The sequence below is a fragment of the Sarcophilus harrisii genome, chromosome 5 (assembly GCF_902635505.1).
Source record: "Sarcophilus harrisii chromosome 5, mSarHar1.11, whole genome shotgun sequence".
Classification (NCBI taxonomy): Eukaryota; Metazoa; Chordata; class Mammalia; order Dasyuromorphia; family Dasyuridae; genus Sarcophilus; species Sarcophilus harrisii.
Window position 1 is genome coordinate 226537734 of NC_045430.1, and position 19249 is coordinate 226556982.

The 19249-nt window shown below is 33.2% G+C and overlaps 1 protein-coding gene across 7 annotated transcripts in view; it reads left to right on the forward strand.

Moving 5' to 3' along the window:
• MPP7 (membrane palmitoylated protein 7) overlaps nt 1-19249 on the forward strand; it is a 227991-nt gene that overhangs the window by 105843 nt on the left and 102899 nt on the right. For 6 of the 7 annotated variants that reach the window (XM_031939802.1, XM_031939804.1, XM_031939799.1 and 3 more), the window contains 2 exons: nt 6819-6896; nt 9976-10056. The exons of the other annotated variant lie outside the window; for it this stretch is intronic. In XM_031939802.1, the coding sequence (XP_031795662.1) occupies nt 6819-6896; nt 9976-10056 (159 nt within the window). The remainder of the gene's footprint in view (nt 1-6818; nt 6897-9975; nt 10057-19249) is intronic. 7 annotated transcript variants of the gene reach the window in all.

Here is a 19249-nt window from a genome sequence, read left to right on the forward strand (position 1 = left end):
TTTATTCTGTGGTCCAGTAACACTTCTATCTTCTACATATCTTTGCAGTGAAAAGCTGCCATACTTTCAGTGTATCCTTCCTTACTGGCATTTCAGTATTGAGATTTATTTCTATGTATTTATATATGTTGTTTTCTCTGGTATGATGTTAGCTTCTTGAGAACAAAGATTGTTTCTTTTGTCTTTTCATCTCTGTTACCTAGGACAATGACTTATTTGTCCAAGGTCCAAGATAGTCCAAAGTATCATTGTCTTTTATGAATAGTTAAAACAATAGAACAGTTTGAAAAATAATGGACAAAAGTGACATTGAAGTTGAACAAATACATAGGACATATGAATAAAAGAAAAATTGACCAAGTAGAATACTAAATGATGTTGGTATTAGCAATAGTAGCTTGATTCCAAAATGTACTTAGTCTGAAAATTTGGTTTTTGAATGATTAGATAGAAATACAGTAATGAGTATAGGAAATGGCTTATAAAAATAGAATTTACAAATATATCAGTAATGAAACATTTCAGCTTTGGGGGGGAAACTTGTACTATCATGATGCTGTAAAGTCATTTCTGCATATGAGGATTATTTATTTATTTTTATTTTTTTTAATTAATTTATTTTTATTTAATAGCCTTTTATTTACAGGATATATGCATGGGTAACTTTACAGCATTAACAATTGCCAAACCTCTTGTTCCAATTTTTCACCTCTTACCCCCCACCCCTTTCCCCAGATGGCAGGATGACCAGTAGATGTTAAGTACATTAAAATATAAATTAGATACATAATAAGTATACATGACCAAAACGTTATTTTGCTGTACAAAAAGAATCAGACTCTGAAATATTGTACAATTAGCTTGTGAAGGAAATCAAAAATGCAGGTGGGCACAAATATAGGGATTGGGAATTCAATGTAATGGTTTTTAGTCATCTCCCAGAGTTCTTTCTCTGGGCGTAGCTGGTTCAGTTCATTACTGCTCCACTGGAAATGATTTGGTTGATCTCGTTGCTGAGGATGGCCAGGTCCATCAGAACTGGTCATCATATAGTATTGTTGTTGAAGTATATAATGATCTCCTGGTCCTGCTCATTTCACTCAGCATCAGTTCGTGTAAGTCTCATATGAGGATTATTTAAAATGTATCAGGCTACATTCCCTTCTCCTCTCTTCTCCCCCTCCCCCCGTTCCCCCCTGCTACTTCTGTCTGTCTGTCTGTCTGTCTGTCTCTGTTTCTATCTCTCTGTCTTTGTCTCTCTCTCTCTCACACATCTTTTTTTTTTTTTATAATAAAAGATGATTTAGCACTAAAAAAGCTAAACCACATGTTTATAATTCACAATGGATTTCGTTTTACCCTAACCCAAAACAAATATAACATTCACTTTCTTTTATTTGCTTTATAAATTCAGAAGCTGTGCATGAGATAGTTACTTAAGAAGCATTTGTTATTTGCTTACTGTATGTACAAAGGCCTATGCTCCATCCTGGGATTGTAAAGAAAGCTTTGACCTCTTCCTTCTATGTAAGCTAAAACTACTGGGTGGCCAGGTAGATAGAGTGCAGGCTCTGGAGTCAGGGAGCCTTGAGTTCAGATCCGTCCTCAAAAACAGCCGAGAACAAGTCCCTTCTCCCTGTTGGCCTCAGTTTGCTCATCTGTAAAACAAGCTAGAAATGGCAATGCCTCCCCCTCCCCCCCTGTATCTGCCAAGAGAACCCTCAAATGAGTTATCAAAAGTTATACATGAGTGAATCAAAATCCTTAAGGAACTTTAATTGTAATGGGTTCTACAAACAAACCCAAATGTGAACCTGTGAGATTTAGGGAGGGAGAGACAATAGGCCCACAGGAAGTTCAGATGAAGCTGAATCTTGGGGGACACCATTAAAACTGAGAATCATAGGTGGAGAGGGGAGAGCATTCCAGTACCGGGAGACTGCGGAGTATAACTACATATGCAGGATGCAGAATATTGTGTGTGAGGCACAGCTAGTAGACTATTGTGTCTGAAAAGTACATGGAAAGATGGGAAAAGCCTCCTCTGTGAAGGGCTTTAAATGCTAAACAGAACTTGATGTTTGATTCTGTACATAGTGATAGGGAGCCACTAGAGTTTGTGAATTAGGAAGAGGGCATAATTAAACTTGTGCTTTAGAAAAATCTCTTTGGTAGATGAAAGATGGATAGATTGGAGTGGGGAGAAATTTGAATACCTTGACTTAATTCAAATACTGTGGTATTTGGCTTAATCTAGAATCCTATTTTAGGAATATTAACCTGGAAGGTGTAATTCTTAGACAAAAATGTCAGTTTTCAGTCATAATTCAGTCATAATTCAGATAACCAACCATATAATTCAGAATTATGTTCATTCATGGTAGTCTTTTTTTTAAAGCATCAGTGACGAGTAGGAAATTCATAAGAATTAATCCCTAAAATTTTAACTTCTAAGAAAAAAAAAAGGCAAAAAAAATTTTTTAACTTCTAAAATTCACCATGTCAGAACAGAGTACTGAGATCTTTTAAACATAAACTATGTCTTATTTCTATGGAAATTTTTTTTTTGTAATTTTCAGATTTAGAATGATTTAAAATTGTTTTCTAGAATTAAAATAATCGCAATTCTTTTGTCTAAATTCACAGTTAATTACAGAAGGTAATTTAAAATGTAGTTTCATAAAAGTGGAAGATACTGCATAAATGGTTCTACTGAACAACTGAGCATAGCTTTCAAATTGTAGGAACACTGGACAAATCAGTATTTCCATACTTCATTTTATCAAGGTGATAACCAGTGGCTAGCTCATATAAGGTCTGCCACTGCTGTCTATCAAGTTTCTCTTGTGCCCATCTTTTTTCATGTAATGTGATCTAAAGTTACTTTATTTTCTGTAGCAAAGATTCTAATAATTTCTTGATTATTCTGAAGCTTGATAGCTCTAAGTTTTTTCAAACTGTTTTAAATCTAGAATTGAGTTCAACATTTTTTAAAATTGTTACTTGCAACTTGCAAGGCATTACTTTAGGGGCACAGATTATAAAGATAATAGTCCCTTCATACAAGAAGTTTATATTCTCAGCTGGTGTTGGGAGCTGTTGTGCATGGGAGTGGGCAATAATCACAGAAGCATAAATTTAAACATGATATGTGCTATGGGGAGTTATCTAGGCTAATGTCCTCATTTTATAGAGAAATGAAGTGGCTTAAACCAAGGTCATACAAGTTGTAAAGAGCAGAACTAGGATTAGAATTCAGTATTTTGACTCTAAATTCAGCACACAATGCTGCCTGAAGGTGAGCACAGAGATGATAGATAAATAGTACAGAGGAGATGTATATTTGTGTGTGAGTATATGGATCTGTGTGTGTGTGTGTGTGTGTGTGTGTGTGTGTGAGAGAGAGAGAGAGAGAGAGAAATGTATATAGAAATGTATATAGTTAAAGTGTTATGAGAAATCTGAAGAGGGAGCAGTTTCTTGCACTTTGGATGTCTGGGAGGGAAATGAGTGAAAAGGGCTTCATAGGGGGGGCAGTGACTATATATTGGGCCTTGAAGGAAGATAGGAACTTCCACAAACAACAATAAAATTTAAGAGGAGGAGAGCTTCATTCTAGGCTTAAGAGTTCAAAAGAAGAGATCAGTTTGGCTAGAACATAGAGTAGTAAGGGATCTTAAAGGTCATCTACTCCAACAATATATTCCATTTGATAGATGGGGAAACTGTTCAAGTCCATGTGAGTAGAAATATCCAGAAATAGTGAAGTGAAGGGTGTTTTATCTATATCTATATATCTATATATCTATATCTATATCTCTTTCCCAGTAGTATAACAATACCTTAATGGAAATACCATCCTCCCCCCTTCCCCCATATTGCATATCAACCAATCACATGTTTGAGTCCTTGAATAATTACAAATAGATAAATACAAATTGGTGTTGGAAAAGATATGAGAAAAATTTGCGTTTAAAGAAAAGAGAGATGAAGATGTTACAGTAGTCAAAAATGACTTTAAGGTATCAAGGCTTGATTTGAAATGGGACTGAAAGATGGTGAAAATAATAGGAATAATTAGCTTTAATATGGTATTCTCACAATGGGGCACCCTTGGAAATAGATCAGTAGCTACTCCAGCGGGTCCTCTGAACTAGGCGAGGCTCTTCTCTTGGACAGTGAGACTGTGAACATGATTAGAGGGTGGGGGAGATGGGAAGTTCTGTTTTCTTGATCAGAAACCTTTGACAAGGTACTGAACTGTTAGACTTTCCTACTCTGTGCCCTCGCTAGTTTGCAATTTTTTTTAATAAGATTTTTATTATTATCTTTAATTTTTATTTTGCCTTTTTTCCTGTTTGAGCCAGGTAATGCAGTGGATGGAGGGCTAGGCCTGGGGTTGGGAAGAACTGGGTTCAAATCCTATCTCAGACATTTGCCATCTATGCGATCCTGGGCAAGACACTTAGCTTCTTTTTGCTTCCATTCACTCTACTGGTTTGGACGCTTAGTATTTCTGTAGGTAATTCTCCTCTCGGTTTTCCATTTGATTCATACATAACTATATAGTAGATTTGTTCTTTTATTTTGAGTTTAGTATGACTTCTTCATTTCCTATTTTGCCAATTTGATTTTTATTTTAACCAGGATAATTCCATCTCCCTCCTTCCCTTCTTTCCTCAGTCCCTTCCCCCTTATTCCCTCTCTCTCTGTTAATTTAATTTCCTAGTTCTTGGTTTCTCTATTACTGTTCCTATTTCCAGTTACATTGCACTCACTACAGTTTTCCTTGTTCTCTTTGCTTTATTTTGCATCCTTCTCTATATCTTCCCATTAATCTCTATCGTCATAATTTCTTATTGCCCAGTAAAATTGCATTATTTTCAACACTGATTTAACCATTCCATAATAGATAGTATTTACTCTGAAATAGACTGGTTAATAGCAAGTTTTGCCAAACAAATTCACATTGGTATATAATTTACACTGATTTCTCTAGCCAGGTTATAGATCAAAATCAATTAATGGCTATTAGAAATATTAGGAAATTTTAAGATTAGCTGTCATAGTTGATATATACTTGTTACATAGTTAATTTATTTGGTAGGTTCACTTTTATTAAGTGAATTTATTATCATTATTGTTCAGTTGTATCTCCTTCATATTGGGCTTTCTAACAAGGATACTGGAGTTTGTCATTTCCTTCTCATTGGAATGCCAATGTAAGTAACTTGCCCAGGGCTACACAACTAATGAGAATCTGAGGTAGGATTTGAACTTTCTGCTTCAAGATTTACCAATACATTATAAATTTTATATGTTTCAGTTCTTGAATAATTTTTTGGTTGCAATATATTCGTCTAATAAGGGAGAATTAATATAATCAGAGATTAGATTATTACAGAGTGCTCCCATTATTTACACTTTACAATTACAATTAACACTTACCACTTAATTTCATATCTATTTTTCTTAGCACTTCTTTAGAAGAAAATGCAGTAAGATATAATATATAGGAAATTGAAGGTTAATAATATTTTGGGAGTATAGAAGATATGAAAATTGGTCTCAATAATGTTTAAAAGGCTAAGTTAATAGAAAGTAAAATTAGCTAGTAATAAAATATAATTTTTTAAAAATTGAAGCAAGTGACAAACAGGTTTAGAAATAAACAAGATTAGTCTTAGCAGACTATATAGTCATAATGTAGCCTTTATTTAAATAAAAAAAAAAACTAAGTTGTAGATCCTTGTTGCTTTAGTTTGTGAAATCTTTCTATTTTCATCTTATTGTGTCTTTTGGATTATAAATCACTTTCATTATAGATAAAGTATTTCTACTATTTTGGTTGAAAAAAAAAAGGAAAGAAAAACAAATGTAACCCATCACATTCTGGTAAAGCCATCATGATTTCAATTTTTTTTTCCCTTACTATTCTTATGTTCATTGCCAAAAAGTATCTTGCTTCCAGTAGTGTTTTGCCAATAAAGAAGTGATATGATTTTTGTATATATTTTTAAAATATCTTTTTTTTTTTTTTAACTTCTGAGTATACTTGAAGCCTATAGTATCAGAAAAGGTGTATTTACCTTATATACACAAAAAGTGTGAAGCTCAAAATGTTATTTACATGGACAGTGAAGTTTCTTTTTAAATTTCTACAAATGAAGGTTAAATAGTAAATAATAGAAAATGTTAAAAAAAAATTGGGAGATGAAATATGACTTGAAAATTATCAGCCATTTGTTAGTTTTTCCATTAAAATTTAACACAAGTTTTGAAAGGATTTTTGTGTAATTGACTTACAAAGGATTAGAATAGATTGTTGTTCTTGAATAATGAAAAAAAAATTATCTTATTTAATCTTCAGTTTTGTTCACTTTTAAAAAATAATTATTGAAAAACTTAAAATATGTATACGTTTTTACATTTTAGCGTGTGTTCTTAAATATGAGTTATTCTTATATCTTACTACTCCAGGCAAATAGAGTCCAAATTTTTGGAAACAAGAATAATAAAAATAAATGAAAAAGAATTTAGCCAAATAGTAGAATCATGGACCTTAGTAATTTTTTAAGAATTCATATTCATTAATTTTTTTCTGTGGGTTAATGACTTGAACATTTTTTCCATGTGATTTCATCTTCTTAACACTCTACCAGCATAAGAAGACAAATTACATGTTCATATTTATTATGCTGTTTTTCTATGAAGGCATTTCTTTTGTTTAAAAAATTAGACTAGTTTGTGCAAAAAAACCCTTAATTGTCTTGTGCTATTTGCTAACAAATAAACCTATTTCTCTAATGGTTTTATAGATTCACGAAAAGTTACACTACTATGAGAAACAGAATCCTGTGCCCATCCTCCATGGTGCAGCAGCCTTGGCAAATGATGTAAGTGCTCCTTGCTGAGATCACTGGTACTGAGTCTCCCAAAAAACTGTCTATTAGCAGAGACAGTTTAAGTTAGCATCTTAATGCAAACATGTAAGTGTAATCCTTTGAGCTGAAATCACAAGAATCTGCAAATGTTTCCAAAGATCCTGTCATCACTGAGCACGTTGCTAATGTTACTTTGATTTTTATTCACTTTTCTGTTCTAAAAACATAGTTCCTAGATACCTTCTTGTTCTCTTTTGGTAACTATGTATTATAACTTATAGGATTGGAACTGTAGAGGGAGAAAAAAAACTCGACTATTAGTGTTTTGAAAAAGTTGAAACTGTCAACTATTTAGTATTTTGATAAAGTCAGACAAGAGGTATGCTTTAGAAAATTAAGGACAAATGAGATGGCAATATTGCTGACAGAGTGAAGAAAAATGACGGATAATACAGAAATGAGGCATATAAAATAAGTAAAAAAGTATTACCCATTATAAAGCATAGTAATGATTTATGGATATTAATTCTTTCCAAATTTCCTTCATGACGAGAAACTAAAGTGGTAGGCATTGATGGGACGGTTAATTTCCTGTTTCTAAAACTGTACTTTAAAAAGAATTTGGGAGAGATCTGATGTGTTATTTCTTCTTCCTTAATCAGGGATTTAGATAAATTCTGTTCCCATCTGGGTAAGTAATGAATGATACTAAACTAGACAAAGTAGAGAAATAATTATTATTTCTAGTAAGATGGAAGTTACTTGAGGATAGAGACTGTGTCATCTTTTCTGTCTATATCCCCAAAACGTAGTGCAGTGCTTGGGATTTACTAGATGTGTAATAAATACTTGTTAACTTATTTGATTAATTGAATAAAATCTGCCTTGCTGTTTATCAAAACCTTTTCCTTTTTAGGAAAAGTCAACATTCAATTGAATTCAAATTAAAATGTACATTAGAGAATATTTAGAATATTTGGTTATGTTTGTAAATTTCAGGTAGTAGCATAGGAAATAAATTATACGTCTAAAGCATTAGTAATTATAATTAGAATCCATATAGGTAATGCTTTTCTAGACAGTGACATTTCTTGTATGCAAACTATTTCTATTTTTTCATTTGCAAGCAATAGAGTGGGTGATAGTTTAATGAAAAACTAATTTATTTACCTGCAATTAAGCTACATTACCTGTGTGCTTATCTCACCCAAACCTTCTACTATGAAATCTCATAATGTTGTGTGTATGTGGGAAAGCCTTTTTGAAATTAAGGTTAATAAGATTAAAATAAAGATGTTGCAGCCCATCATCTTGTAATTCTCTAAAACTGTTCCTAAAACACTTTTCCAAGACATAATCTTTTAAAGGCACTCAAAATGTTTAAATTTACATATTTGATATATTTATCAAATATTTTATTTTCCAATGTCATTTGAACATTTAGGCATCTTATTTTTATTGTACTATTGGCTCAGTTTGAAACTTGGCTGAAAAGCCATTTTAATAAAATATATGGATTTTGACATTGTTGTGGTAAAATAGAGTGTTATTATTATCAATAAAAACCTACCAAAATGTCATGAAATTAATTCATAAGTAAGCAATTATTAAATCCTTAAGAGTCCATGTATGTACTTGGTGGTGAAAAAAATTACAAAACTAAGCAAGATATAGGGCCTGTAATCAGACTTTAAAGTTTTTGGTAGAATAAGACATTAATGCTATAATTCAGTATTTTCGATTGCTATGTCAGGTCTGAGGGTGAAGGATTTTACTTATGGGAAATCATGCAAAGTTTTACACAGGAGAATATAATGGAGTTGCTAAAAAGGGGGAAAGAGTAATTTTACAATTCTAGGCAAGTGCAAACAATTAATGTTTGGAGGATTATCTATTTTTATTGGAATTCTATTATGTGAAAGAGAGTAACATAAGAAATGCTGGAAAAGATGGATGGTAGAAGTATGGTTAAAACTCAGGTCAAGAATATATTGATCCTAGGGCAGCTAGGTGGTGCAGTGGATAAAACACCAGCCCCAAAGTCAAGAGGACCTGAGTTCAAATATGACCTCAGACACTTAGTACTTCCTAACTGTATGACCCTGGACAAGTCATTTAACCCCAATTGCCTCAGCCTTCCCCCCCCCCCCAAAAAAAAAGTATATTGAGCCTCTATTTTTAATGATTTAAAAAAAATATTTAAAATTTTATGTTGCCTTGAAAAAATTAGTTCTTGTTATAATATGTAAATATCTTCTAGATATAATTTTGTTCAGAGACAGTTCATCTTTTTCTATTACTGTTTAGAAAGGATGATACACTTTTAAAGTTAATTTTATTTTAAGAAAAATTAGACTTAAATTGGAAATTTGCATCTATTTTAAGGGGCATTTGTTAATAAAATAGGCTTTATAATGTAATAGGTACTATAATGTTAGAGTCTTTCTGAAATGATATTGCTGAAATTGTCTTTTAAAAAAATCATCTTGCAACATTTTGCTGAAGTAAAATATCTGGAAGCCTAAATTTGAATATGATTTACTTATATAAAACAATAGATCCTGAGGCACATTTAAGGTCTATGCTGGGATTCTTTGTATTTAAACCACAAACCTTAGTTACTTAATTAGCCCAGTCCTTCCTTACCATAGTACTAAACAGCATTGCTTCTGTAGATTTTTAGAAGCAGTGTGGTTTTCACCACCTCATTCAGAAGCTGTTTCTTAATAGACAGTGTCAAAGTTTGATCCAGTCCTTTTTATAAGCAGTTCTTTGTCTACATGCAAAGGACCCTTCACTTAAATAAAGTACTGGGATTTGCCTTCATTGCAGTAAATCAGTATGTGATCTGGCTGCACTATTGTCAGATATGATTACTTGACTGAAACTGAGCTTAACAACTTGGCTTAAATTGATCTGCTGAGAACCTAAAAGGAAGAGCAGTGATTGATAGTCTGTTTTTCTTCATGCTGGCTTCTGTTTAAACACACTGTAAAGTAATAACCTTGAATAAGATAGATTCCGAGTTTTCACACCCTGAGTAAAAGTGTCCTTGTTAATGTTCTTGGTGTCAATTCAATCTCCCTTACAGCTAGCTGAAGAACTGCAGAGCAAGCAATTGAACAGTGAGATCCAAGAGCTGTTGAAATTACTGTCAAAACCCAATCTCCAGGTGAGGAGACATTATATCTGACATATCCATGTAAAAATTAGCCTCTCTTTTCATATTGGACAAGATTTTGTTGCTTTAGGAAGCAGCTTTCAATGTAGTTTCAATACAGAAAAGGTATTAATAACAATAGCCTATCAAAGGAAAAAGAATTGATATACTTTTGGATTAGAGTATTGTAACAAACAATAAAAAGTAAAAGTGCTTTAGTTGGGAGTTCTGAAGTTTAGTTGGGCTTTCTGGAAGAAAAAACAGTATAAAGGAAATAACTTCTAAATTACTATTTTTCATTTCTTAATTGTTTAAATTCTAAAACTACTAATAGTTTTATCTATATTCCATTTGCAGTTTGTGATATTCCAGCCCATTGGGAAAAGTAACCTACCTTTCTATATGTTGTTTTCATACAACGTTTTTACAGTACCTTTTTCACTCAAATTAACTGTTATTATCAAATACTTTGTGTTCCACAGATAATAAAGCTGTGCAAAAGCTTTGGAAATTGTCCTGCCATTATTTAAAATTAATTGACAAACATCTGTTATGGGTAGCTTACTGGTCAGAACACATTATTATTTATTTTGTGCTAGGTACTATGTGAAGCACTAGAAATAAAAATAAGAAAGACAGTCCTGGCCCCCTTCAGGAGCTCCCAGTCTAGTGAAGGAAGATAGGACACAAAATGAAGCCAAAAGGAGAATGGGGTGGGGCACCAAAGGATGTCTGATGGAGGGGACATCATGTATGAGGAGTCAGACCCAAGCAGAGAAGCTAGGAGGAAGGGGAAAGAAGGCCGGAAAACTCTGAGCCCTGTATAAATTGCTCAGTCCTCTAGTTACAGGAGGGAGGCTACCTCAGGGGTGTGGAATGCCAGAACTAAAACATCTTGCCTGGGAGGAACCCATCCAGGGGACAGCCGGAGGTTCCTGGAGTTGAATTCAAGGAGCAGCTGAGGGAAGTGGAGACTTTGCATATTCACCTTGCGTTCTTTTCTTAATTCTATAGCTATGTGTTCCAGACTTAGCAGTTCTAGTATTCCATTTAAAACGTAATTTTTATGTGTATCTAAACTAGTTATGACTTGTACAACTAACACATTTGTTCTTTCTCAACAACAACTATGTGTAAGATATTATGCTAGGTACTGGAAGATGCAAAGCTAAGAAGTGCTATAGTCATTGACTTGAAGGAACTTAGAATCTAATATGGAGATATAAAAGTTTCTGAGTAAGGTTATGATAAGACCATGCTAATATATTAATATGTTAACAGGATGACTTTCTTGTCTGCATAAAGGGTTAATTGCAGAGCAGAAAACTTCAGACTTAGAATTTATTTAGTCTAGGATATCAAATAAAAATTATCAGTACTATACTATGTCCTGTGATTTTAGGCTCAAGTCTGCTAAAATAATTTTATTTAATTTCATACTAATCTATTATCCAGATATTTCTAGATTGGAGAGAGATATCCAAACTGACATAGTTCCACATGTTCTCCAGTATGATTCTCTCTCAAGGTGTTTTCAGATAATTTTTATAGTAATCTTGAACAAGAAATCACAATATGTAAAAATACCATTTGGGTTAACATTGCAGAATTATTGAGTAGCAATCTCACTCTTTTGTGAGCTACTCTTTTCACTCCTGAAACAAATGAGGATATCCACTCTCTTCAAAACATATCTTAATTCTTTCTCCATGGAACAGGATGGGTCCTATTCCCAGTTTATTTTAGTTGGTAGAGAGGCTATGAAATAAACAAGTCGAGTTCTTATTTGTTAAAAGCTTGGGTACAAACTTAATCCATTTTTCCTAAGGAAAGTCTCTTTGTCCTATCTTTTTTAGGGGTGTTTCCCAGGAGTCTGCAAAGAGCTTTTTAGAACAAAGTAATATTATTTATTAATATTTCAGGGGAATTTAAAAAGTAGGCTTTGAAAATGCACAAATGATGTCTAAATTAAGTTATTTTTGGCAACAAAAAAGGCATAGATGATCATGATACTGAAGAGGTGGAATTTTTAACATTTGGATCTGGAAATGATAGTACAAGATAATAATAATACAAAACAGTACAAGCAGGCTGCATGAGAGGGTGAACAGGCAAATCTCTTGAGCTCTGGAGTTCTGAGTTTCAGGAGACTAAGCCCCTAAAATGTCTGCACTGAGTTTGTTATTAATTTGCTGAATTTCTAGAAATGGGGGCAGATACCCCCTACTTCATATACATACCTGGTTCCTTGATTAATATACATCAAGTTACTTGACTAAGGAAAGGTGAACTGGTCCAGATTGGAGAATGGAGCATGTCAAAGCTCCTGTTCCAATAAGTGGAATTGTGCTCATTAGTAGCCCCTGCACTTCCAGTCTGGGCAAGATAGGGAAAATTTGTCTTTAAAAAAAATTGATAACTTAGGAAGTAATTAGATTTTGTCAACTTAAAGAAAAAAAATGAGAGAAGAAAGATATAAATGCCTCTCAACTTTCAATCCTGAGTGACTGAAGATAGATTATGCTGTGAACAGTAGTGTGGAAATTAAAATTCAATTTTGACAAGTTAAATTTCCAAGTTTCACAATGATAACCAAATAAAGGTTCTGAGGAGAGAGTTGTAAAATAAGATTCAAGTTTAACTACAACAGTGATGATTATGATGATGATGATGGCTAACATTTGTATAGATCTACTGTGCACTTGGGCAGCGTGCTAGGTGCTTTTTGAACATTATCTCTCTTAATTCTCACAGCAGCCTTTGGAAAGTAGGTGTTATTATTCCATTTTACAGATGAGAAAACTAAGGCAGAGACAGGGTAAGCGACTGGACCAAGGTCACACCACTAACAATTATATGTAAAAGATGCACAAACAAATTTGTTGTTTGTATTGACATGATAACTAAAGCTTTGGGAGTAGAGGGGACTAAAAAGACGAAAGGAGAAGGAGGAGAGATTAGGGAACTGAGTCTTGGGGACATTCAAACTGAAGGAGACAAAGGGAGTGAGAAAAAGCATCCAAAATAATAATAAAGGTACTGTCTGAGGGGCAGGAGAGAGCTTGTTGTGGACACAGAGCAGGAGTAAGATCAGGCAGGAAGTTTAGGAGGGATCAAAGTTTCATATAAGGAAAGATCAAGGAGGATAAAGACTGAAATGAAGCCATTGCGTTTTGGAAGTAATCGATCACCTTGTTTATTGAATAAATCAGTAATCAGTATCTGCTGTGTGGTATGGACCTTGGTCAACATTGGGGATACAAGAAAATCCTTATATACAAGAAAATATTTATACAAAAATTTTTTGTGGTATGGTAGCAAAGAACTGGAAACTGCCCATCATTTGAAGCATGGATAAACAAATTACATACATAAATGTAATGGAATGTTACTGTGATGTTAGAAAGAATGAATATGATGAATATTGCAGCATGGAAAATGATCTGATTGCAAAGTAATACAAGCAGAACCAAGAAAATAATATGATACTTACTGGTTGTTCCAATAAAATAAGAAAATGAAATTGAGGGAATAAGTCTAGGAAAAAAGAAAATTACCATTTTTGCTGATGACAGATTTCCTCAGAATCCTAGAGTGCTGATGAGCAATTAATTGAATCAATAATTTTAGCAAAGTAGCAGGATATAAAATATATTTTCATCCATCAGCATTTCTGCATATTATCAGCAAAACTTAGTAGAAAGAGATAGTTTGATTGAAAATAACTGTAGAATACACAAAATAATTCAGAATCTATCAAGATAGACACAGTTATATGAATACCATTACAAAATTCTTTATAGAAGAAAGAGATAGACCTAAATAATTGGACAAATATTTAATGCTCAAGGGTAAGTTAAGAATGGTAAAAATTTCATACTGTGATACTTATATATTACCAAATTAACACTTTATTGGTTAGAAATAATACTATTGAAATTTTTCTGGAGGAATAAATGGTCAAGAATCTCAAATGACATTGTGGGGAAAAAAAAGATAGGATGGAAGGGAGCCTAGTAGTTTCAGATATTAAACTAGACTTCTGAATATTTATCATTAAAAAAAGATCTAGTACTAGTTAAAAAATGGAGAGGTCAGTTATGGGGAGAGATCAGGTTTATAACATACCAAAACAAGTAAACACATTAGTGTACTATTTGGTAAAAGCAAACACCTCAGCTACTGGGCTAAAAACTCATACATTATTCAACAAGTACTGCTAGACTGGAAATAATTGTGGGAGAAAACAGGATGTACATCAACATTTTATATCATATGCCAAAATAACTATGGATACAAGCAGAAAAGGTAACATAATAAATAAATTAGAGTAATCAGCAAGAATTTATCTTTGAGATGTATGGATCTATGGATCAAAGAAGGAATAGAGAATATTCAGAAGACAAAATTGATACTTTTGATAACAAAATTAATACGTATTTGAACAAACAAAACCAATACAACTGAAATCAGAAGGGAAGTACTGAACTAGGGAAAACAATCTCTGGGGCAAGATTCTGTAATAAAGCACACACATATATGTGCATAGGCTCTCTGGTTTTGTACCTTGCCAGACCATATGGGGGTTGATTAGTGAGGGTATTAGGAATTAGTATTTTCTATTTTTAATTAATAAGGCTATTACCATGCAAGGCTTCTTTGTGTCTTATCCAGCAGGAACAACTGCTTAATTTTTTGTACCTACTTAATTTTTTGAATTTGTGAGGATTAGTGAGGATAGGAAAAAATGTCTAGTCCTCTGTTTTTTGATCCTATAATCTGGAACCATGCTGTTTAACACTTTTATCAGTGACCTGGACACAGACATTCATAGGTAAGTTCATCAGTTTTGCTGAGGATACCAAGCTTAGAGGGTTATCTAATTTTATGTATGCTAGTCACATTGGTGATTTTGATGAGCTAGAGTATTATACCGAGCCCAATAATTCTAAATTTATTGGGGATCATTGTGAAGTCTTTCACTTGGGTACAAAAAGTTCAACTTCACAAGTAAATTTAAGGAGACCTTTTCTTTGTGTCTTTAGGCTATATACTAAATGACATATGGGCAAAAATCCATTTCTCTATCATATTCGTAGGCGTTAATATAACCTTTTTCCCACAACATTTCCTAAGACTTTCAGGCATACCTCGACGATACTCAGACTACCCAGATGCTTACACAGCATGAAACGTACTATCTTCAATTGGCTCCTTCATCTCTCTTACAGCCGTCATCTTAATAGTCTGTTCATTATAATTTCATAGTATTCAGTTCTTATTTTGTTATTGTTGTTATTATCTACATAGTTGAAGTTATTGTGTATTATTTTTCTGGTTCTGCTTATTTATCTTTGCATCATTGCATATCTTCCAGGACTTCTCAGCACTAATAATATTTATGATTTTTTGCAGCCGAGCAATATTGTATTCCTTCCATTCATATACAGAAGATTGTTGACCATTTCTCAATCTGTGGTTATCCTTTTGTTTTTAGCTTTTTGCAAAATTCACCTATTTAATATCATTTTTACTAGTGAATTAAAACAAATATCTCAGAGAGAGTAATGAAGAAAATATCAGATTATCATTTTGTGTTTTTTAATGTTACATTTTTAACCTCAACTATTAACAAATTATAGCATCTCCTTTTTTAGTATCTTTCCCTTCAGTTCTAAAATGAACTAAAAAAAATTTATCCTTTTTGCTTTTTAAAATATGTATCTCCTATTTTAATCCTGTGAGCTTGTTAACAAGCAAGTTTTCTTGAGTTTTGTTAGAATCTATGCCTTTTAGTCATATAATATGTATAATATTTTAAATTTTCTCTTCCTAAGTTTTTGCTGAGAAATTGGTGAGATCATGCTCAATTCTTTTTGATATATATAATCTCTTTTATGACTTAAGGGATTTTTTCTTTATATTTTTTGACACTTGGAGATTGTGTATCTCAGTGAGCTGCATTTTGGATTTCTCCTTGCTGGAACCCTATGTGTTCTTTCTATTTAAAGAGTGCTTTTTGTTCTTGGTAATTCGATGATGCTTTCTTAGACTATTTCTCATAACATAATGTTCAGATTCTATTCTTTTTTGATTTATTTTGAACTGCCAGTTATTTTGACATTTAATCTTATATCCTCATGATCAGGAAATTTTTCCTGTATTGCTTCCAATTGTCCTTTTATCTTCTTGGATGTTCTTCTTTTATCATTCTTTACTGCATTAATTCTGTTATTTTTCATTTTGACAGGTTCTCTCTCTCCCTCCCTTCTCCCCCCCCCCCCCCCCCCCCCCCCCCCCCCCCCCCCCCCCCCCCCCCCCCCCCCCCCCCCCCCCCCATGTGAGATTTTTAAAAGCTTGGTTTTAAAGACAATCTTTGGAGTATTAATAATCCAATAAAGCTTTTCTATCAGCATTTCTTGTAATACTGTATAGTAGTGTTTCTTCTTTTTTTTTCTTCTCTTCTGTCTTGGTATGATGAATAGGATACTAGTCTTGGAGTCAGTAAAACCATGTGACTTAACACTCTGTGAGAGTCAGTTTCATCTACATCACAGAATTGTTGTGAGAGTCATATGAGCTAATTTCTGTTATGATAATCATTGTTGCGACCTGCCCTGATAAGATCATATACCCACTGCTTTATTTTATATACCAGTAGCAGTAGAAGCTTATATTCATGCAGTATTAAGATTATAGAAAACTTTATTGACATCAGTATCTATAGTTGAAAAGGCACTACATCTGAAATCAGAAGGATCTGAGTTTGACCTAGCAGAGTCACTTATTAAGTGCCTTAGAATTTACTCCTTTCAATTTTCTGTTCTGTAAAACAAGGCCTTTTGACTAGATTAGAGAATCATGAGATTAGAGAACTAGAAGTGATTCCAGTAACCATCTGGTGTAACCCATAAAAAAGAGTCCTATTTACCTAACAGGTACTTGTCTGATACCTGCTGGAGTACCTTCTAGGCAGGGGGAATTTGCCATCTTTTGATTTTTGAGAGTCCCTTTAGAGCTCCAAATCCAATGGCTTGTTACCCATAACAGTCTTGTGAGAAAGGTAGTGTTGCAGTTTTATTGAGAAAGAAATTAAGTCTCAGAAACTTTAAGTGATTTACCCTTAGTCACAGAGCTAGTAAAGCTCCAATTAAGTCAAGTCAGCAAGCATGTGTTAAGCACTTAACCTTATAGACACTGAGCTAATCCCTGGGAAAATGTGTGTATACAAACACACACACACACACACACACACACACACACGGAAAGGATATTTTCTTCTTTCAAGGAACTTACATTCTAATGGTCCTAGATCTGAATGCAGGACTCCTAATTCAAACTAAAGTATTCATTCTACTATATTACAGTGAAAAAAAGTCCATGGCCATGACCTTGACTTCTTTTTGAAATGGAAAAGGTGCATATAAATTTTATCAAAGAAAAGTCAGTGTTTTAATTTATAATTTTAGAAAAGTAACAAGATCAGTGAAGTGTAGCTATAGTAGTTGCAGAATTTCTGGTGTTTTAAAGAAGTTATTGTTAGTAATAGTAAAGAGTGATAACAATATAAAGAAAATGTTATATAAATTCATTTGATTCTTAGGAAACTCCAGCAGCATACATACCAAGTTAGTATAGATCTATCCAAAATCTTTTGCCAACTTTCAGCAGAGAGAACTCTTACAGGTATTGAAAGGAGGCATCAGAGCCAACACACACTAGGACACTAAAAGTGTCCTAGGCTGTGACTGTGAAAGAGAGAGAGCTGGCACCCATGGTGAGGGAAGCCATGAGCAGCACTGCTGGCTGTGGCCTTCTGCAGGAGAGAGCAGAGTCCCAGGTTTCAATTCCAGGACAAAGAGACCTAGGGAATTATTTGTTGGACAGTGTGGCTAGGGGTCCTAGCCATGGAATGAAAGTAGAGAGGAGAGCCCAAGGTTGAGTCCCAGGACACACTTTAGAAAATTTAGAAAATAAAAAGGACCTGAGATATGGGAAATTGTTCCATATACCTCTGGACTATAATTGGATTAAACTGATAACTGCTAAAAACAAAATTAAAAAATAAAAATGATTAAGTAAAGGAGAAAGAATCCAACCATACATAGAGAAGATCTGGTTTCTTATTCAAAAGAAGATAATAGCAAAAAAAAAAAAGAAAAAGAAAAAAAAATCCACTCCTTTTACAGGGTGAAAAACCTTCAATGGTCCGAAATACAAAATGAGTTCATGGAGAAACTTAGAGGACTTTAATTACCAAATAAGAAAGATGAGGAAAAATATAATAAGAACAATCCAAGGGAATCAAGAAAATGATGAAAAGAAAACGAGCCAACTTGAAATAGAGCATTAAAAACTTAAGGAAGAAAATAACTTCTTGAAAACTAGAATTAGGCAAAAGAAAGCTAACAAAATTCTAAGATGCTAAGAAAAAGAATGGAAAAAAAAGGAAAAATGTGAAACATCTCATTTGATTTGATTTGGAAAATAGACTTGAAGAAAAATAATAAAAGAATTAAGATTACCTTAAAAATACAATTTTAAAAAGAGTTGATACATTACTTTAAGAAATCATCAAAGAAAATTGTCCTGAAGTTCTAGAACAAGCAGGCAAAGCAGAAATGGAAAAGATCTATAGATCACCATCTTAAAGATATACAAAGAGGAAGATTTAATAGAAATATTAAAGTTTCAAAGTTCCCAGATTAAGGAGAAAATATTGGAAGAAACAAGAAAAAACAATTTCAGTGTCATGGAATTACAATAAAGATTACACAAAACCTAGTAGCCATTACGCTGAAGAATTGTAAAGTCTTATAATATTATATTTGTGGATCAAAAGGGCTGGAGTTATGATCAAGGGTAATTTACCCAGCAAAGTTAAATATAATTCTGATGAAACAAAAAAGGACATCTTATGACCTGGAAGACTTTCAGGCATTTATAACACAAATAGCAGAATTAAAGGGAAAATTTGATGTAAAACATCCAGGAGAAATATTAGGAACTCAATGAAATCGAATTGTTTACTTCTTATATGTAAAAAATATTATCAGTACTCTTATCACTGTCATTATTTGGGTCATTAAAGGCTTGGACTGAGCTGTTTATGATGAGATAATTCTAAAAAAAAAAAATTAAACTGGGGAGAGATAAAAAGGAGTAATCATACAAATTGCTAGTAAGGATAGGGTGAGTAGTGGTA